The sequence below is a fragment of the Microcaecilia unicolor genome, chromosome 2, assembly GCF_901765095.1.
Source record: "Microcaecilia unicolor chromosome 2, aMicUni1.1, whole genome shotgun sequence".
In the NCBI taxonomy this organism is placed as follows: Eukaryota; Metazoa; Chordata; class Amphibia; order Gymnophiona; family Siphonopidae; genus Microcaecilia; species Microcaecilia unicolor.
This window is the reverse complement of record NC_044032.1, coordinates 558490346-558513140: the sequence shown is the minus strand read 5'-3', so window position 1 is coordinate 558513140 and position 22795 is coordinate 558490346. Positions and strand designations below refer to the sequence as shown.

General features: G+C 42.8%; 1 protein-coding gene across 1 annotated transcript in view; it reads right to left on the bottom strand.

Moving 5' to 3' along the window:
* Window positions 1-22795, bottom strand: part of CEP135 (centrosomal protein 135) — a 445305-nt gene that overhangs the window by 166489 nt on the left and 256021 nt on the right. The window contains exon 12 of the mRNA XM_030191406.1: window positions 12473-12634. Coding sequence (XP_030047266.1) covers window positions 12473-12634 — 162 coding nt within the window. The remainder of the gene's footprint in view (window positions 1-12472; window positions 12635-22795) is intronic.

The window sequence follows — 22795 nt, the reverse complement described above, 5'->3', positions numbered from 1 at the left end:
TCTCTCCCAGTCCCATCCATCTCCTGCTCCTTCCCTCTGCTCCCAGTCCAAATTCATCTCCTGGTCCTTCCCTCTGCTCCCAACCCTCCCAGTCCCATCCATCTCTTGGTCCTTCCCTCTGCTCCCCACCCCTCCCAGTCCCATCCATCTCTTGGTCCTTCCCTCTGCTCCCCACCCCTCCCAGTCCCATCCATCTCCTGCTCCTTCCCTCTGCTCCCCTCCTCTCCCTCTCCCATCCATCTCCTGGTCCTTCCCTCTGCTCCCCACCCCTCCCAGTCCCATCCATCTCCTGCTCCTTCCCTCTGCTCCCCTCCTCTCCCAGTCCCATCCATCTCCTGCTCCTTCCCTCTGCTCCCCTCCTCTCCCAGTCCCATCCATCTCCTGGTCCTTCCCTCTGCTCCCAACCCTCCCAGTCCCATCCATCTCTTGGTCCTTCCCTCTGCTCCCCACCCCTCCCAGTCCCATCCATCTCCTGCTCCTTCCCTCTGCTCCCCTCCTCTCCCTCTCTCAGTCCCATCCATCTCCTGGTCCTTCCCTCTGCTCCCCACCCCTCCCAGTCCCATCCATCTCTTGCTCCTTCCCTCTACCCCCACCCCTCCCAGTCCCATCCATCTCCTGGTCCTTCCCTCTGCTCCCCATCCCTCCCAGTCCCATCCATCTCTTGCTCCTTCCCTCTGCTCCCCACCCCTCCCAGTCCCATCCATCTCCTGCTCCTTCCCTCTGCTCCCCTCCTCTCCCTCTCATCTCCTGCTCCTTCCCTCTGCTCCCAACCCTCCCAGTCCCATCCATCTCTTGGTCCTTCCCATCCATCTCTTGGTCCTTCCCTCTGCTCCCCACCTGTCCCAGTCCCATCCATCTCCTGCTCCTTCCCTCTGCTCCCCATCCCTCCCAGTCCCATCCATCTTCCCTCTGCTCCCCACCCCTCCCAGTTCCATCCATCTTCCTTCTGCTGCCCACCCCCCGTGAGGTCCAAGATCGTGACTCCGTTTACCCCCTCTCTTCCTCCCTCCCTCCCTCCGGCGCAGGCAACAGTCTTCTTCAGCTTTTCTGTGTTCCTGGCAGCGGTAGCGATGAACACGCTGCTTTCGGTCTGCCCCGGAAGCCTTCTCTTCAAGTTCCTGTTCCCACCTATGCAGGAACAGAAACTTGAAGAGAAGGCTTCGGGGCAGAGCCGAAGGCAGCGTGTACATCACTACCGCTGCCAGGAACACAGAAAAACTGAAGAAGCATGCTTGGTGCCTGCGTTGGAGGGAGGGAGGAAGAGAGGGGGTAGACGGACACGCTCCTCTCCGTCCGCTTGGCTTCCCTGCCCTCTCTGTCTGCGTCCCGCCTTCCTCTGATGTCATTTCCTTTCGGACGGGACGCAGACAGAGAAGGCAGGGAAGCCAAGCGGACAGAGAGGAGCACGTGCCTGCTTTTTTTTTTTTTTAACTACTGGTGTGGCGGCGCCAGTCTCACGTCGTCGTGGTTTTGGGGGGCATTGCCCCCCCCTCGCCCCCCCCCCAGTCTACGCCCATGGGTACATTTGTAGCTGTGGAGTTTTAAAGGGAAGCTTAACCCACATTTTCAAAGGGAGGCTCTATTTATATGGCACAGAAACATACACAAGTGCATGCACTCTCTCAGGCAGTGTCCCCACCTCCACAACATCATGCAAAGTTCTTGCATTTGCTGCCAGTTCTTGTCCTCTGTGTGTAGCAGACCCTTCACACGTTCTCCTATTCTTCTTAAAATCATGCTCCCTTTCAACAATCCTGTTCCCCAGCTCTCTCCCAAGGAGGTTTAATAGACAGGAGTGCAAGGAGACACGTCGACGGAGGAAACAATTCTTACTCCTTAAGCCAGAAATTTTGCACTTGGGGGGTGTCTTCTTTTTAAGGTACCCCTGCAAGTGCATAATAAGGCTGGGGGGGAAGAAATATGTATTTACTGAACCTGAACATCTGTCAGCATTAGTAGCCTCAGTTAAAATGGAGAATGCTTTAAAGAATAATGTATAATTTCTTAGCAGAGAATGATTTACCTGGCAACTTTTTTCCTATATTATTTCTCCCCTTAGATTACCTGATATCTTGGATCTCCCATTATGGACTTGAGTGTCGTATAAATTTGAAAGTGTATAGATTTATATGCTTGTTTTTGAGAAATATTTTCCTTTTACAATAGTTCCTACTTATACGATACTTTCCTAAGCAAGATGTTTCTTGTAAATATTGTTTAAATGAATAAAAGAATAAATAAAAAAAAAAAAAAAAAAAAAAAAAAAAAATAATAGACAGGAGTGGAAGTGAGCCTATCTAGTCCACCGTAAGCAAGGAAGCCAATTTGGTTAATCTCTGTTTCCACTCTACTGTGCAGCTGTCACTGCCATACACTCAAAACAAAGAAAGCAAAACTATGAGCTGAAGCATCCATGTTGTCCTTCTTTATTGCTGGTCTATCTGTAACAAGTCTAAAGCTGTTTCAGTTGGATAGGCAGTGCCTTAAAAGGTGGAGGAGAAAAGAAATAACAACTGAATATAACTAAAACAGCTTAAAAAATTATTGTAGCTGGTAGAAACAGAAATTATAAACACTGTAGTTTGTGCTCATTTTTCTTCACTGTTCTTCTATACAATACAGACGGCCAGATTTAAGTGAGGATATCCTGTTTCCTGATGGGTTCATCTTAACTGTTCCTGTAATCTGCCTTGGGAAGCCTGGTGTTACAAAGATGATGGAATATATTGAAATTAAATGGAAGTAGAATTAAACTCCCCTTTCCATTGGGGCACATGGAATCACATCTTCATCTGGTTTGTACAAGTTTACCTTTTCGATACACAAATGGATTATTCTGTTTTGAACATGTTTCAGGGACAAGTGGTTTTATAAGTCAAAATAAAAGTAAATATTTTGTTTCATGCAGATCTTTTTTGTTTACACAATAGAAATAGGGTGGAGAGGGCCCAATGTCAAGAGATCAGTCATCACACACAAGGGTAAGATGCTCCAAAAGTTTTTTGGAGCATCTTACCCTTGTGTGTGGTGACTGATCTCTTGACATTGGGCCCTCTCCATCCTATTTCTGTTGTGTTCAATTGCTGTGGAGAGTGTGAACCCCGCTTTGTCGATCTTTTTTGTTTAAACATAAATGGGCTATAAGCCCCTAATGCATCCCATTTGTTTTCTTATATATTTTTCTTGGGATGGCTTATACTGTGCCAAAACTGAAAACTCTTCTATCTGGTCGATAATAAAAGGAACACTATCTGCCCTAAAAGGTTGTTTTGTGGCTGTACATGAGGAATTGTGATATTGAATAAATAAGTGTATGTTTGTATACCTAGTCATGCACCCTAATTTTATATAATCCTTTCAAGAAATCCAGTTAATCATTTAACTTATTAGTGGAACATAACCACAGAGGCACGGTATGGTCGCATTTTTAATATGGTAATACTAGGGCCCAGCTAAGAAACAGGTTATTTTGAGTTAGTCTTCACTTGACCAAACTTGCTTTCCATGTGCTATCACTATCTAGCAGGTAGGCAGTGTCTTAAAAGGTGGAGGAGAAAGGATTTTTTTTTACTTTTATATCACACTTTATCACAAAGTCAGGTTCAATGTGGCTTACATTTGAAAATACAGTAAGACAGAATAATAGAATTCAGTTATATCATGGGAACAAATAGATGGATATGTCAAACTTTTAACAAAGTTCAGATTAGCATATCTACCCAACTGGGCATTTAAAAGTTTGTCCTTTAATGATCATAGCCATAAGTATAGGCAGTTATTCAAAGATTATCACATGCTCACACCAGAACAGGCATCCATCACATTCAAAAGTAAACAACAACTTCTACAGAGTACATTCAAAATTTAACATTTATTTACTTATTTCAATTTCAGACAGCAGATGTACATATCAGCAGGACCCAAAGCACTCCCAAACAAGTACAGTCAGAAACAACACAATTTATAATAACCTAATTGTTCAACTACCCTTAGGATTCACCTTTGGGTTTAAAAAGCAAACCATGTGTATGTAAGGTCTGGATAAACAAATTAAAACAAAGTTTAAAGCAAATGCCCATATGTAATACAAGGTAGCAATAATGAAACGATGGAATATTCACATAGCAGGCAGCCTGAGCCAACAGATTTATTTTCCACTGAACATAATTAACTTTGTATGAACTTGTCCTTTAGCAGTGTGCTGAACTGGACAATGTTGGCATATTTAGACTGACTCTGGACTTCTGCATGAAGGTAGTTATGCTCTCATTACTCAATATCAAATAATAGTAATAAAAATATCAAGTGCATTTTTATAAAAAAACCACCGCAATCCACAAAACAAAAGGAGCAAGTTCCCACATGCCATCTTTTTCTTTTGATCTAGGCACAGGAAAAAAAAAAGATTTAAAATGTTCCCAGGTTTCAACTTAATTCATGTTTAATGTGGGATATAAATGTTATAAACAAACAGAAACTCTGAATGTTGAGCACCTAATTCTCATAACATTATGTCTGTTTTAGTGGCCCTTTACCAGGCGAAAAAAAATCTCTGCATGAATATAACGTGCTAGGATGTGCCTATAACTAGCCCCTGCAAGTGACACACTAATTACGATTTATAACAAATCATTATTCTATGAAAATTATTTCTTTATTATATTTCCTCTGTGTACATCCGTATGCTGCACAAGCCAGCATGTTTGAAAATATAAGAGATTAAATACAAATGCTACTAATAATAAAGAGCGACAATGTGGATGCAGCAGCTCATAGGTTTGCTTGCTTTGTTTTGAGAGTATGGCAATGACGGCTGCACGGGGAAGGGGAAACTGAGACTGACCTAATTGGTTTCAATGTTTTGATGTCACTTGGTTTCCCTATCTATTAAACCTCCTTGCTCTACTCCAGCCCTTCATGCCCAGTCCGTCCTTCCTCTCTATTGGCTGGAACCTACCACAGTCTCTGTACTGGGAGAGGGAAAATTGGAGAGTCACAGAAGGCTAAACTGTGAAAAATATCCAGACACTTTAGCCATCATTCTGACTTTGAGCCTAATAATTTACAAATTTGTAGAATCCTAAAAAATCCAAACATTTGGCAATCCAAGACTCCTGAGTCCTCAGCACATCTAATAGGGCCCCCAACTCAATAACGTTTGGGCCTGAGGCACATGCCTATTTTGCCTATGCCTTAATCCAACTCTGGTTCCTAGGCAGGGGATTCAGTGTATCAGCTGAAGGCCCCGACTACATTCAACCAAGGCGGGATTACTCTTTTGCATCAATCGTGCTGTCTGCTCTGTTGCTGACAAGAAACCAACTGGATCAAAGGTAAAATAAGTTCACAGGGCTGGGGATTCAGCGACTCACCCTGAAGGCTACAGTTGCCAGGTCTGCTGTCTTCCAGTGGCTCGCTGCAGGAATTATTTTAAAAGTCACGGGTCGTGACTTTTTGGGTGGTTTTCACTGCCATGGCCCACGGGTTGGTCTGTTTTCCAGCGATCTGTCTGCTCACCCTTCTATTAGTCAAATTTGACCAATTGGAGGGTGCAGGAGATGGGATCTGACCGACTTTAAATGCCTTGCCACCCCCCCGTGCGCATGCTAGTGCCCGCCACAAAGCAGAGAGGAGAGCGCACATGGAGCATGAGGAGGCAGAGAGGAAAGCATACACAGTGCACAGGGAGAAGGGGAAAAGCTGCATATGAATGGAAGGACGGGAAATGCAAATGGATGGGATGGGATGGAAGGGAAGGGAGGGGGAAAGGCTGCACATGGATGGGATGGAAGGGAGGGAGGGGGAAAGGCTGTACATGGATGGGAAGGAAGGGGGAAGGCTGCACATGGATGGGATAGAAGGGAAGGAAGGGGGAATGGCTGCATATAAATGGAATGAAAGGGAATGGGGGAAATTCATGGCCTGCCTCAGCGTGTTCTTGGCCTACCTCAGTACGTTCCTGTCAGGATCCTAATACTTAAGATAAGTCCTTATAAAAATATATTTTAAAGTATACTTATTATGAAAATGATAAATGAAAATAGTTTGAAAATATTATACCATTGAAGTGGTGCATGTTGTTTATTAAAAATTTGTGAAAGGGTTATTTCTTTTTTGTGAATTTAGCCAGGACATAAACTTGTAGAGCAGTATCTTGACCCACACCCCCCCCCCCCCTTCACATAACTATTTTTTGGTGTCAAAAGTGTTGGGCTATGTTTTGGGCACGAGTTGGGCTGGAAAATGTTTTAACATCTAGCAACTCTGCCGAAGACTCTGACCCCATGCAAATGCTGGGCAAGGACTTCTAGGGTAACTGCCAGCTGGCCTCACAAGCGAAGTCTATGGACTAGAGCTTGGCGCACCGAAGGGAAAAAACACCTCCGTCCTCAACCAGAGGAAGGTTGGTGGACTAGTCCCCTAGGAACAATGCCTAGACCAAGGCTCAACCTCAAGGATTGCAATCTGTGGACTGCATCCTGGGAAGAAAAGCCTGTCCATAGTAAATCCTGCTGCACCAGTCAACCTGCACCATCTGCCTGGAGGAAGAAAAATATTAGGAATTTTCCTGGCTGTACTACCTGTTATACTGAGGAGGTCATCGGAACCTTCAAGTATCTCCTCTATCTATTGACAGGGGACATAAACATCAATCTGGACTGGTCTGGAAAGATAAGGAAGTAATTATCCCAATTAAGCATCTACACCAGGGACGAGCAATAGAAAGCAGCACAGGAGCGGGGATCCCGCAGGGATGGACCAAGATTTTGTGGGGTCCCTGCAGAAATGCATGGTGATCCGAGCTTTGCCTCCCTTCCCCCGAGCCGCATGGTGCCCTCTTGGCACATACCTTAAGCTTTGGGGCAGGAAAGATACCCACTCTTTCTTGCCCGCTGCCGCTGATCCTCTCACTGTCGCCGCTTTTTAAAAATGGCTGCCGAGACTTCCAGCGGCGGCCTCGCGAAACTTCCGCGGAAGTCTTGCAGGGCCACTGCTTGAAGTCTTGTCAACCATTTTAGAGAAGCGGTGACGCAGCAAGAGGGTCAGCGGAAGCAGGCAGGAGAGACTGGGGATCTTTCCTGCCCCAAAACCACTAGATCACCAGGGTGGCTTGAGGTATGTGCAGCGAGGGCACCCAGGGATGGAGGGGAGGTCTGGAGTCATGGGAGGGAAGGAGAGAGGAAGGAACGGAACTGTAAAAAAGCAAGGTTAGTATCTGTTTCCCCTTTCTCGTACAGCCGTCATTGCTGTACGCTGAAAACACATCAAGAAAACCTATGAGCAGCTGCATCCACGCTGTCGTTTTTTATTGTTGGTGGCATTTTTATTTAATCTCGCTTATATTTTCAAACATGCCAGCTTGTGCATACGAATGTACACAGAAGTATAGTAACGGAATAACTTTTCATAGGTAGAGTAGCAATTTGTTAGAAATCATAATCAGTGTGTCATTTCGAGGGGCTGGTTAAAGGGACACTCTAGCACTGTTATATTCATGCAGATATTTTTTTTCTCCTGGTAAAGGGACACTAAAAAAGACATGATGTAATGAGAATCAGGTGCTCAACATTCAGAGTTTCTATTTATTTACTTATTTACAACATTTATATCCTACACGAAACATCAATTAGGTTGAAACATGAGAGCATTGCATTTTTCCTGTGCCTACATTAAAAGAAAAAGATGGCATGTGGGAAATTGCTCCTTTTGTTTTGTGAATTGCAGTGATATATTATAAATTGTGAATTGCAGTGATATATTATAAAAATACACTTGTCTTTTTTTAAATGCCCAGTTGGGTATATATGCTAATCTCAACTTTGTTAAATGTTTCAGACATATTCATCTACTTGCTCCCATCCTATGACATATAACGGGCTAGATAGGCTCTACTACTACTACTACTTATCATTTCTATAGCGCTACTAGACGTACGCAGCGCTTTACACTTGAACATGAAGAGACAGTCCCTGCTCGACAGAGCTTACAATCTAATTAGGACTGACAAACAGGACAAACAAGAGATAAGGGAATATTAAGGTGAGGATGATAAAATAAGGGTTCTGTACAAGTGAATAAGGGTTAGGAGTTAAAAGCAGCATCAAAAAGGTGGGCTTTTAGCTTAGATTTGAAGACGGCCAGAGATGGAGCTTGACGTACCAGCTCAGGAAGTCTATTCCAGGCATATGGTGCAGCAAGATAAAAGGAATGGAGTCTGGAGTTAGCGGTGGGGGAGAAGGGTGCAGATAAGAGAGATTTACCCAGTGAATGGAGTTCCCGGGGAGGAATGTAGGGAGAGATGAGAGTGGAGAGGTACTGAGGAGCTGCAGAGTGAATGCACTTATAGGTCAATAAGAGGAGTTAGAACTGTATGCGGAAATGGATAGGAAGCCAGTGAAGTGACTTGGAGAGGGCTAATATGAGCATAACGACCCTGGCGGAATATTAGTCGTGCAGCAGAATTTTGAACAGATTGAAGGGAAGAGAGATGGCTTAGTGGGAGACCTGTGAAAAGCAAGTTGCAATAGTCTAAACGAGAGGTGATAAGAGTGTGGATGAGGGTTCTGGTAGTGTGGTAGTGTGCTCCGAAAGGAAAGGGCGAATTTTGCTGATATTATAGAGAAAGAAACGACAGGTTTTAGCAGTCTGTTGAATATGTGCAGAGAAGGAGAGGGAGGAGTCGAAGATGACCCCAAGGTTACGAGCTGATGAGACAGGAAGGATGAGAGTGTTATCCACAGAAATAGAGAATGGGGGAGGAGGAGAGGTTGGTTTAGGGGGAAAGATAAGAAGCTCAGTCTTGGTCATGTTTAGTTTCAGATGGCGCTGAGACATCCAGGCAGCAATGTCAGACAGGTAGGCTGATACTTTGGCTTGGGTTTCAGCTGTGATTTCTGGTGTGGAGAGGTAGATCTGGGAGTCATCAGCGTAAAGATGATACTGAAAACCATGGGATGAGATCAGAGTACCAAGGGAAGATGGAGAAGAGAAGAGGTCCCAGGACAGATCCCTGAGGTACACCAACTGACAGTGGGATAGAAGTAGAAGAGGATCCACTAGCGTATACACTAAAGGTATGCTGGGAGAGATAAGAAGAAAACCAGGAAAGAACAGAGCCCTGAAATCCAAGTGAAGACAGCATATCAAGGAATAGGTTGTGATCAACAGTGTCAAAAGCAGCAGATAGATCGAGAATGATGAGGATAGAATAGAGACCTTTGGATCTGGCTAGGAACAGATCACTGGAGACTTTAGCAAGCGTTGTTTCAGTTGAATGAAGGGGGCAAAAGCCAGATTGAAGTGGATCAAGAATAGTTTGAGTTGAAAGAAAGTCAAGGCAACGGCGGTGAACAGCACGTTCAAGTATCTTAGATAGGAAAGGGAGGAGGGAGATAGGGCGATAGTTGGAAGAACAGGTAGGGTCCAATGAAGGTTTTTTTAAGGAGTGGTGTGACTACGGCATGTTTGAAGGCATCAGGAACAGTCACAGTGGACAGTGAAAGATTGAGGATATGACAGATAAACGGGATGACAGTAGGAGAGATAGTGTTAAGTAGATGGGTGGGAATAGAATCAGAGGAACAGGTAGTTAGTTTCGAGGAGGAAAGAAGATGTGTAGTTTCCTCTTCAGTGATTTCAGAAAAGGAAGAAAAGGAAGCAGGGGTTGGAGGGTTGAGAGAATGGACTAAGGGAAGGAGAGGTGGAGGTGACCTGGTTGAGAATTCAAGTTTAATCTTGTGAACCTTATCATGAAAGAACTCAGCCAGAGTCTCGGGGGAAGTGAAGGGGGGGTTGGGTGAGGGCATTTTGAGGAGAGAGTTCAGTGTGGCAAAGAGACGACCAGGGTTTGAGCCAAAAGAATTTGTCAACTGGATGTAATAGTCCTGTTTGGCAAGTAAAAGAGCAGACTGGAAGGAGGTCAGCAAGAATTTGAAATGTATGAAGTCAGCATGGGCACGGGATTTCAGCCAAAGGCGTTCGGCAGAGCAGGCACAGGAACGTAGGTAGTGGATTCTAGAGGTCAGCCAAGGTTGGGGTTTGGTACGTTTTACAGAACGGGGAATGAGAGGAACGAGAGTATCCAGAGCAGAGGAGAGAATAGTATTATAGGAAGAGACAGCCTCATTGACAGACTTAGATAACATAGTGGTAGAGAAGAGATTTGAAACATTGGAGGACAGAGTAGAAGGGTCAATAGCCTGAAGATTCCTAAATGTATTGGTTAAGATTGGACGGGACTGGGGAAGAGGGTGTTTAAGTGTGAAAGTTATCAGATGATGGTCAGAGAGGGGAAGAGTTGAGGCACAGAAACTGGAGAGTGAGCAGTTTGAGGAGAGGATAAGACAAAGACAGTGGCTGTTCTGGTGAGTGGGGGCAGTGGAGCACAGTTGAAGATTGAAAGAGGATGTTAAAGCAAGAAACTGCAAAGCATAAGAGTCAGAGGGATCATTAGCATGAATGTTAAAATCCCCAAGAATGAGGGAAGGAGATGAAGGCTCACTTCTTCTCCCTGTTTTACCTAACCTCCTTGGTAAAAAGGGTGGAGGGAGTGTGGGTGCAGGGAAGAGGAAAAAAAGGTTGGTAAGGGGGACATACATGGGAAGGGAAAAAGGGAAATATAGCACATGGGATAGAAGGGGATGGAAAGGAGAGGGGGACATGCTGCTCATGGATATGTGTATTTTACTTAATTTTCTATTTAGTAGAGTATGAAAGAAAATGCATCTATATTACTTTTGGTAGTTATTTTACTGCTTATAGAATCTGGCTTTCTTGGGAGGGGGGTGACTGCAGCGCAGCACAGCAAGAGTAGGCCAGGCCAGGGGCTGGGATGAAGGAGATTACTTGAGGCAGGGAAGGGTAAGGTTCCCCATGGGGAAAGTTAGATTCCGGCAGGGATGGGTTAGATTTCTGTCCCTGTTCAGCTCTCTAGTGAGCAACCTCAGTCCTCGAGGGCTACAACCCAGTCAGGATTTCAGGATTTCCCCAATGAGTATTCATTATAATCAAGAACACTAGGATTAACCAATAAATAAATTATATTGATAACTATAATCCCATATATCTATTGTTGATACAGTTCTTTCCAAATAATTATACACACAGTAAAATTTGTAGTTTATTAAACAAATATATGCTTCTAACAATAAAATGGTCTTCTGAAAACCACCTCCACATTACTATATACATCAAACACCCCTGGAATTATCAAAAAAATATTTTCCTACCTTTCTCAAACTGGATAACATATACACGGATTGTGTCAGTTACTCTGTCCTTATAGAGGAGTGACTAAACATCCCTACATTTTAAAAACCTTTCAGAAAAGTGAAACTGGAATAGATATGATCTTTTCAATAATGTTCTATATTCACTGATTTGGCTATATAAACCACTCAATGTCCAGTGGTTTTCCCGTATGGATTACCTTCAACCACTTAAAATTATTCTCCATTCCAATGAGCCTCATATAGGAGGATGAATTACTGAAAGAGATATTCCCGTCCCCACCAGTGCTGGCTTTCCGACAGACACCCAACTTAAAACACAAGCTAATCAGAAGTAAGCTCCCAACACAGATTCAAAAAGGAGAATGGCACACATCCTTGCAATATATCCAGCTGCAAGCTATGCCAAAACATTTCACAGGACCCCACAGTCATTCACAAAGAAAAAATATTCAACATAAAGGAATCCTTTACATGCTCATCTTCCAATGTGGTATACATCATTCAGTGTAAAAAATGTGACAAAGGATGCTATATTGGAGAAACAAGCCAGATGCTAAAGACAAGATTTAATTTACATAGACATCACATGAAAAATGCCAGTGCCAGCCAGGATTCCACTCCCGTGGGGCTGCACTTTACAAAACCAGAACACTGTACCAGTGATTTCATAGTAAAAATCCTGAAAGGTAACTTTAAAACAATACGGGAATGTAAGACCTTTGAAGTCAGAATGATTAAATATTTTGACACCCACCAGACAGGACTTAACAAAGATCTGGGTTTTCTAGGCCATTATAAACCATAAAGTTGTATTGCTCTGTTTGTCACCCTCCTCTCACCTATCCACCCCCATCCTGTTAGACTGTCACTGAAATGCTTTGATGTTCCCATGCATATATCCTGGTCTCTCACCTATTCATCCCCATCCTGTTAGACTGTCACTGAAATGCTTTGATGTTTCACTTATATATACTGTCATCTACCAACACTTGCTTATTTCCGATCTGACGAAGAAGGGCAACCTTCGAAAGCTAATCAAGAAATGTATTATGTCCAATAAAAAAGGTATCATCTTATTTTCTTTTCCATGTTTTATTTTGTTTTATTTCTATTGATTACCTATATTTATTTGAAAAGAACTGTATCAACAATAGATATATGGCAATGAGTATGCATGAGATGTATTTGAATGCAACACGCAAGAGTTATTTAGCATATAGATAACAGAAAAAAAAGTTCACCTTTAATTTCTGTAGATTCTCCTTCTCTGCTGCCACTTTCTTGAGGTCAGTTATTGCTTTATTCCTTTCCTCTTCTATATGATGCAGTGCAGTTTGGTTTTCCAGAGCACTAGATATCTTAGACTGTCTCTCCTGTCTCAGCATAGCTAATTCATCTTGGGCCTAAAAACAGAACATAACTATTCTGAAGCATTATGCACTTTCATCTGCAAAGACATTCCAATTCAGCAGGTGAAATCTTGGTTAGGCTGAAATTCCATGCATTATAAGAGCAATCCTATGAACTAGGTACCCACATTTACTTGTATCATTACGCTTGTAAATGTTTAAAATGGCTCATATATGTGTAAACATCAGTATTCTGCAAATACCCTCTTACACAACACATTTGCAAGGGGAGCACACACGGAAATGAAGCATAGGCAGGACATAAGTAGGTCTCCCACTTATGTATGAAGTTTGCAAAATACAGTAAGTAATGTGAAATTCCTGCTGCATTTAGGCACCAAGTACAGGCATCTAGGTATTAGGCATGCCAATATGAGGTTATGCTAGTCATCTATTATGGAACCTAGGGGCCTAGGTTCTCACACAATAAGCTCCAACTGCACAGTTTTGAAACTCATAAATGGAGGCACCCAGTTATAGAACTGCCCCTCCCTGAAAGGAGAAATTGAGTTTTATTTTCCTCTGCAAATTCAAGACTTGCTTCTGGAAGCTATGTACACTGTTTTCCATAAACTCACTTCAGAATTTCTTGGTAAGCCTCTAAGGGAATGCAAACACAGAGTCAGCAGAATCTTGTTGTACCTCTGAAGAGCTGAAATACTCTAGTAGCACCAGCCAAGCACTGACCTACTGTTATATTACACATTTCAAAGAAAAATCTTGTTAAAGAAACAGGGCAGATCTCACTAAATCAAAAATAACAACAAATAAGGAAAAAAATTAACATTTTGTACATCACTGCCCACAAAGAAACAGTGGGTCAAGGCACAATTCCAGGCAATAATTTTACCTATTATCACTAAGCAAACAGGAAAAAGTGTAAAGTAATTATAATATCGAGTAGATGGTGTCAGTGGATCTACAGATAAAATTGGAGGTCCTATAGGACACGAATTCAAGAAAGTTGTCAAATGCCAGGTTCATAAAATATATATTTAACTGAATTTAATTTAATTTCACAATTACAGGGATAGTTGAGCCAAAAGAGGCCTCCAAGTTGTAATACACAAGGCCTCAAAATCGAAAACTACTGGTCTTTTTGCATAACCTTGGAAACATCTGGATAGATTCTAACCTTACAATTCACAAATAAAACACAATGACAAAAATCAAAGTTTTAGAATTCAATTTCTGTCAGGTTCTAAAACAAGATGGACTATCAATGTAGCGGAGTAAATCCTACTGTGTCGTCTGGGTCAAACTCTAAACATTCACAGACACATCTGAAGCTATCACTTGAGGTTGACTATTTTATTTTCTATCAAATGGTGGTAAATAATATACTCTTGATATAGAAAGTACTTCCAACAAACAATGCCAAAGCTTATTTTAGTTCAAATTTTGTTTTATTGCCAACTCATACAAAACAATAAAACACTAATCATACATCATTAGATAGAAACAAATAACAGTACACAGGGATTAATATATAAATCAATGTCCCTCTCCTTCTCCCAAGAAACATCATTCTGCATCACACATTCATACCTGGCTGTTAGATAAACTATATTGCATTCATATCTGGCTGTTACACATACTATATTGTACCACACATGAATTTTCAGTAACATTTTTTTAATGTGATAATATAACTCAGTGCCAGCCCAATAGGAATATCAAATAATGGCTGTTGGTTCTTATTTAATTCTTCCAATATTACCAGCAATTTGTTATGCCAAAGGCTCAGTGAGCTGTAATAGTTGACTTATATTGTGCCACACTCTAGACTAATAGGCCTGAAGTGTTGTGCAGTAACAGAGCAAATGGGATAAGGTGCCGGTCTCAGTGCCACAGAACCAATACTCCTATCTTTGCAACTCTACATATACGGTGGGAAAGAAAACACAGAGAATGTGTACTAGCCACAAATTCCATATCCAAAAAAAAAGCCCAGGTTCAAACCAAATCAAAAAACTATGGAACTCTATACACCTTTTAAAAATAATGAAAAATAAAAATAAAACGTCTCAATAACAACACAGCAATATTCTTTATGTATACATTCATATAGAAAGAGGAGGAAAAAAAATGTCAGCAGCCACAGGTTGTTTGCTGTGGAATTCAAACTTTTGTCAAATCCACTCCATCAGGAGGACCACAGTAACCCGTTAACTAAGACCAATCATTGGCAAAAACCTTCTGATATTTTTTGAAATTTCAACACATATCAATATGTTCTTAAATGTCTTCCAAAATCAAAATGTGTTAAAATATCGCCTAAATCTTACATATCTACTAAATAATTGACATGCAGGAAGGAATTTAAGGGAGTCCATTTTTCCAGCTTCTAAGTATCATTGCTTTTCCATTGAGAAAGTGTGTGACTTTGATTCTAGCAGAGCCACATGATAGCTGACTGTCATGGGTGTCGTCACAGCTAAAACTATGTGCCCCCCATCCTGCTTCAGCTGCTACCAGGGATGTCATTGCTCGCCAGTTTGCAGAATTCTGAGTGGAATAAAACAGATTAACATGAGTCAATTGTTTACTCCAACTACACTATTGTATCTCCCCGTGTGCCTGCTAATGTATCCCTACTAGTAAATGAACAGGGGTGTTTGAAGTATGCAAGTGTATTAGGCATCTCAAGGTGCATAAATTTATCCTTTAGGAAGAGCAATAGAAGCAGTTTTGGAATAACATGGGAAGGGTATTGCAATTTGTGGCTAGCAAAAACCAAAAATGTGAAAGAACAATCCCACATCCAAAAGCCCAGCTTCAAATAAAAAAAAAACCCCAAAAAGCTGTGGAACTCTACACCTTTACAAAATAATGAAAAATAAAAGTAAATTGTCTCAATACCACCACAATATATACATATATATACACATATACATATACAGTGCAATCCGCTTAAGTGCAAGGGTCTGGGACCAAAAAAATACATGCAGTTAACCAGAGCGTGCACTTAACCATTGTGACACAAAGAAGCTTGACATCTGATAAACATATGTACAGTACTGTTTATTATACGTACAGTATACAGTCTCCGTTAACTGACGTTAGGCTTACTTGAAGTAATCAGTCATAGTCTTCTGTACACTCTTGTGTCTGTGAGTTCTATAGACTACGTCTGCCAGACATAAAAACTGTCATAGCACTGACATCCAGTGGCCTCCAGATAGGCCCGCACGGTGTTGAGACTCTCCAGCGCTCTTGCAAAAGTGACAGGAGGTTGTTAAATTTCATCAGCATGTGCCTCGCTGCTCATTTCATCATCAGCCATTGCCTGCGTGTAGGCACATATCTGGACATCAGTGCTGTCGTCAGCTGTTTGTAGATCGTAATCAACAGCTACGTAGTGATGAAACTCCTCTTCAGTAATACAGGCTGGGATGTCAATAGCCTGTTCATCTGACGCGTTTGCAACAGCTGCATCTATTTGTCCCTCTCTACATCCTTAACAAAGCTTGCCCGCTTGTAGCAGTTCACAATGGTTGCCTGTGTAATATGATTCGAGGCTTCTTTCTGCATATATAGGGAAACCAACAGTGATAGATTACGAGCCAGTTCAACAGCACGTTTATCCTTGCCAGTCTGGTCATCCATAATGCTCATCAGATGACGTAGCACAAGAGCCCGATAATGTTGTTTGAAATCGGCTATTATTCCCTGATCCATAGGTTGGATCAGAGAGGTAGTGTTTGGTGGCAGGAAGACCACCTTGATGTTAGACAGCCTGACATCATCACTGTGTGCAGCACAATTATCACAAAGGAACAAAATCTGATGCTTTTGTGCCCGCATTCTAGCCACTGCTTCCAAATTTCCACAGTCATCCATGAATTTGTGTTAGCCTCGTATGATACAGGAAGTCGCTTAACATTCTTGAAGCAACGGGACTGTTTGCTCTTTCCAATGATGAGGGGTTCCAACTTCTCACTCCCATCCATATTGCAGCAAAGGAGGATCGTCAGTCGGTCCTTCAACGTTTTACCTCCTGTAGTTTTGGCATGTTTGAATGCAAGTGTTCCATCAGGAATCGCTCGCCAGTAGAGACTGTTTTCGTCAGCATTGAAAATGTCATGAGGTGCAAACTCGTTCAAGATGGTAGGAAGAACGGAAACAACCCAATTTTCAGTACCAAAGTCATCAGCGTCTTGTTTTTCACTATGCTGTTTATTGAATTTTATGTTGTTCCTCTCCTTCCATCTTTCCAACCATCCAACACTGGCTTTGAATTCAGTTAGTCCAAGACTTTCAGCTAGCTGATTAGCTTTCTCCATAAGCAGTGGACCACTGACAGGAAATGGTCTGTTCCTGACTTGAGAAAACCACCGAAGAGCATCTTCTACCTCCTCAGCTTTTCCCACACGTTTTCGTTTCCGTTGTGGATTTGTATTGTTTTGCCAGTCTTCCAGAAGCTGGTATTTCTGCTTCAAGATAAGTGAAATTTGACTGGGATTGACACCATATTCTTTAGCAATAGGTGCTTGACTTTGTTTGTTTTCTAATTTTTTAAAGAACTTCTATTCGTTCAGCCAGTGTTAAAGTCTTACACTTGCGCGACGATGACCCCGACGCCAGTGTACACTCTAACAACATTCTTTCGCTTATTCTGCCTGTGGCAGTTAAAGGGGAAGTAAATTTGAAATCTCGTTGGTTGTCACGTGCCAATCATAGTAACAGAGTAACATAGTAGATGACAGCAGAAAAAGACCTGCACGGTCCATCCAGTCTGTCCAACAAGATAAACTCATATGTGCTACTTTTTGTGTATACCTTACCTTGATTTGTATCTGTTATTTTCAGAGCACAGACCATATAAGTCTGCCCAGCACTATCCCTGCCTCCCAACCACCGGCTCTGGCACAGACCGTATAAGTCTCCCAGCACTATCCCCGCCTCCCAACCAGCCCTGCCTCCCACCACCGGCTCTGCAACCCAATCTCGGCTAAGCTTCTGAGGATCCATTCCCTTGCAACAGGATTCCTTTATGTTTATCCCATGCATGTTTGGATTCCGTTACCGTTTTCCTCTCCACCACCTCCCATGGGAGAGCATTCCAAGCATCCACCACTCTCTCCGTGAAAAAATACTTCCTGACATTTTTCTTGAGTCTGCCCCCCTTCAATCTCATATCATGCCCTCTAGTTCTACCGCCTTCCCATCTCCGGAAAAGGTTCGTTTGCGGATTAATACCTTTCAGATATTTGAACGTCTGTATCATATCACCCCTGTTTCTCCTTTCCTCTAGGGTATACATATGTTCAGGTCCAGAAGTCTCTTCTCATAAGTCTTGTAACGCAAATCCCATACCATTCTCGTAGCTTTTCTTTGCACCGCTTCAATTCTTTTTACATCCTTAGCAAGATACGGCCTCCAGAACTGAATACAATACTCCAGGTGGGGCCTCACCAACGACTTATACAGGGGCATTAAAACCTCTTTTCTTCTGCTGGTCACTCCCCTCTCTATACAGCCTAGCAACCTTCTACTTACGGCCACCGCCTTGTCACACTGTTTCGTCGCCTTCAGGTCCTCAGATACTATCACCCCAAGATCGCTGTCCCCGTCGGTACCTATCAGACTCTCACCGCCTAACACATACATCTCCCGTGGATTTCTACTCCCTAAGTGCATCACTTTGCATTTCTTCGCATTGAATTTTAATTGCCAAACCTTAGACCATTCTTCTAGCTTCCACAGATCCTTTTTCATGTTTTCCACTCCCTCCTGGGTGTCCACTCTGTTACAAATCTTAGTATCATCCGCAAAAAGGCAAACTTTACCTTCTAACCCTTCAGCAATGTCACTCACAAATATATTGAACAGAATCAGTCCCAGCACCGATCCCTGAGGCACTCCACTACTCACCTTTCCCTCCTCCGAGTGAATTCCATTTACCACCACCCTCTGGCATCTGTCCGTCAACCAGTTCCTAATCCAGTTCACCACTTCGGGTCCTATCTTCAGCCCGTCCAGTTTGTTCAAGAGCCTCCTATGCGGAACCGTGTCAAAAGCTTTGCTGAAATCTAGGTAGATTACATCTATAGCACATCCCTGATTTAATTCTCCAGTCACCCAGTCAAAGAATTCAATGAGATTCGTTCGGCTTCAATATTCCGTGCGTGCGCTTATGCGGAGTCTTTCCTGCAGAGGAGTGGTCTTAAACCATGCATATAAGCGAATCTTGCACTTATCAGTGGTGTGCTAAACCGAAGTTTGTCCCCATAGAAATTATTGATGGCGCCAAAAACGGGACCGAAGTACGGTATGCAGTTAAACAGAGCATGCGCTTATCCAACGTGCACTTAAATGGAGCGCACTGTACATACGCGTGTATATATATATATACACACACACACACACATATACACTTTTTTTCTTTTTTTAATGAATACATTCCTGTAGAAACTAACAGGAGGGAAAAAGCCTCAGCAGTCACAGGTTGTTTGCTGTGGAATTCAAACTTTTGTCAAATCCACTCCATCAGGAGGACCACAGTAACCCGTTAAGTAAGACCAATCATTGGCAAAAACCTCCTGATATTTTTTGAAATTTCAACACAAATATCAAAATGTTCTTAAATGTATTCCAAAATCAAAATGTGTTCAAATATCTTCTAAATCTTGCCTTTAACACAGAATTCTTGCAGCAAAAAACAAAATCTATGCATACGCAGCGGTGTAAGATCTCATAACTTTACGGCACTTAGCTTTGAGAGTGCTCCATCTCAGACCCAATCCCTGAGATGAAGCACTCCCAAAGCTAAGTGCCATAAAGTTATGAGATCTTACACTACTGAGTGTGGATAGATTTTGGTGTTTTGCTCCAAGAATTCTGTGTAATCCTTTATAGCTGTGTGAGGGAGTGGGTGGTATAAGGCTGGGTTTCCTTAAGAACAATCTCTTATCAAAGAGGAGCTACTTTAAGGTAGGGAGAACTAGCCTGCTGAATCAGGAGGATGGGGCTCAGACAGGGAGGAAGTTAAAAGCTCTAGGGCAGAACAGAACAGGGAGGCACGGCGCAAGAGGAAGGGATCCTTCCTGGGTGTTCCATGCTGAGGCTGAAGTACCAAAGAGACAGGGAAGCAGATAGGCCCTTCAGAAGACACCTGCAACTGAAGCTTATTCCAGGTAGGAGAAGGTTTACCTGGAAATAATGGGGCTCATTTGCAATGCACTTAAACTTACAAAGTTCCATAGGTAACTATGAAAATTTCTAAGTCTAAGGGCTTTGAAAATGCACCTCCATGTGAGGTATCAACCCTTGAGGCCAGGTTAGAGGTAGGCCTGGGTGTGATTAATTTGGAACCTGTGAGGAACAGAACTGGGGGAAACATTACAGGAAATCCTGAGTACATATTGAGACAGTGGAGCCTCTCAGGGACAGGACAGTAGAAGACTCCAGGAACTTAGAGACATTACTTGATCCAGTCTGTGAGCTAAACAGGATGAATACATGGAAATACAATAAAAGTGTTTGTTTTTTTTGCTTCCACCCCTCTGTCTGGTTGTATTTCTGAGCACTCCATACCTGGCTGCTAGTTCACACTATCACAAGCTGTCTCAACAATTAATTCTAAACTTCAACTCCTCTATAAGTCTCACATTAAATCTCTAGTAGGGCCGAGCAGGGCCAGTGGCCACACTCAAAGTATTTGTAATAATATAGGAGTATGTTCTAAAATTGCTATATTCCCTATCTTTGATCTCACAGAGCCAGAACTTAACACTCCACCGATTAGAAAAGAAAGTCAATTTGCAACAAGGTATTGTGTAGAGCAGAGAAACATATACTCTATTCTCTTAGGCTAAAGAATTCTACATGAGTCATATACCTAAATTACTTACCTGTAGCAGGTATTCTCAGAGGACAGCAGGCATATATTCTCACATAGGTGATGTGATCCACAGAACCTGGTGTGGACACTGCCAAGTTCACTATCACTTTAAATCTTTGAGGTAATGCCTCCACTGTGCATGAGCATATGTCTTCCCGCCTGACACATAAGTACAGGACCAGCAGTACAGTATTAAAACTAAGATGACAACACCAAGGGGAGGCAGGAGGGGTGTGAGAATAAATGTCTGTTGTTCTCAGAGAACACCTGCTATAGGTAAGTAACTTAGCTTTCTCCGAGGACAAGCAGGCATAATATTCTCACATACGGGATTCACCAGCTACCAGACTCACAATAAACATCAATTCTAACTAAAGAGATAGTGAGTCTGGTAGAAATAAATTGCCAGAGGGTGGAGTTGGATCTTAAACAGTAAAAAGATTCTGCAGGACTGCTTGTCCAAACTGGCTATCCCACTTGGAATACTGCTCCAAACAGTAGTCAGCGGTGAACGTGGATAGAAGACCACGTAGCTGCCTTGCATATGTCTTGAATAAAGGCAGAGTGGAAATGGGCTCCTGAGGCCGCCATGGCTCTCACATTATGAGTGGTGATCCAGCCATGGAGGGTCTAGCCTGAGTATATGTGTAGGAGATACAGTTAAAACAAAAAAAACAGCACCACGGGCCTTTAAAAATGGAACACAGTTCTTTAATGAATGAGCCTTGACAAAAAGACCTGACACGGGCCGTGTTTCGGTGACTAGCACCTGCATCAGGGGTCACAGTGATGACGTGAAAAACTTGGGGAATAACTTGAATATATTCCTCTACAATATATTATTCCTTACCCCAGGTCTCATGTGGTAAAAGCTACAAAGCACCAAGGCACTTTCACTTTCTGTATCCCGTGTCGGGTCTTTTTGTCAAGGCTCATTCATTAAAGAACTGTGTTCCATTTTTAAAGGCCCTTGGTGCTGGTTTTTTTGTTTGGACTTTAGTTTGTACTTCGTTCCCTCTCTTTTGTTATATAGGAGATACAGTTAGCCAGCCAAGTAGAGACTGTATGCTTGGTGATGGGAATTCCAAACCTGTCAGGGTCAAAGGATACAAAAGGCTGGGAGGACTTCCAATGTGGTTTTGTTTGTTCTAGATAGTATGATGCAGCACGCTTGCAATTTAAGGTGCTGCTTCTCCAGTATGAGAGTGTGGCTTAGAGAACAAGACAGATAGTATAACGAGCTGATTGAGATGGAAGTCCAGTACCACTTTAGGAAAGAATATGGTGTGGGGTCAGAGTACAACCCTGTTGTGGTAGAACCTGGTATATAGGTGGGTCTGCCACAAGGCCTCAAAGCTCGCCGACTCTTCTGGCAAAAGTAAGAGCTATTAAGAATGCTACTTTATATCTGAGGAACTTGAGAAAACAGGAACGAAGTGGTTCAAATGGAGGTTTCATGAGAGCTGTTAGGATGACACTAAGATCTCATGCCACCAGAGGTGGCCTGAGACGAGGTTTGGTATGAAACAACCATTTCATGAATCTAAGGGATGAACTTAAACTGAATGAAAAGTACTGATGGCATTCAAAATACTCTGACGGAGTCCAAGAGATAGAGGAGGTACTCAATAAGGGCAGGTAGAGAGCATGTAAGTAGGATTAAGCAATCTAGCTGAACACCAAAGAGAGAATCTTTTCCACTTTAAATGGTAACATTTTTGTGTGAAAGGTTTCCACGAGACAAGGAGTATTCTAGATACTGCATGAAGGTTCAATGAACACAAATCTATGTCATCAGGTAGTAAAAGAGCTGAGGGAGACAGAGAAGTACATAGAGGAGGCCTACAGGGACACTGTAGAGAAGTCCCACGTCCAATCTGGCAGCCCCTGTGCTGCCTTGGAGGAGGGAGGCACTCTAAAAGGAGAGCATCACCCTGGTGAGGCTCAAAGTAATCCTGTAGACAGGACCAGCACACCAGGGAATGCAATATCCTCTCACACCAAGGATGTGTCTCCAGGAGCTACTGCCCAGGTGGGAAGGGTTAGGACGCCTGTTGTAGTTGGTGATTCGATTATTAGGCATGTAGATAGCTGGGTGCCTGGTGGACGTGAGGATCGCCTAATCACTTGCCTGCCTGGTGCGAAGGTGGCGGACCTCAAACGTCGCCTAGATAGGATTTTAGATAGTGCTAGGGAGGAGTCGTCTGTCTTGGTACATGTGGGCACAAATGATATAGGAAAATGTGGGAGAGAGGTTCTGGGAACCAAATTTAGGCTCTTAGGTAGAAAGCTCATATCCAGAACCTCCA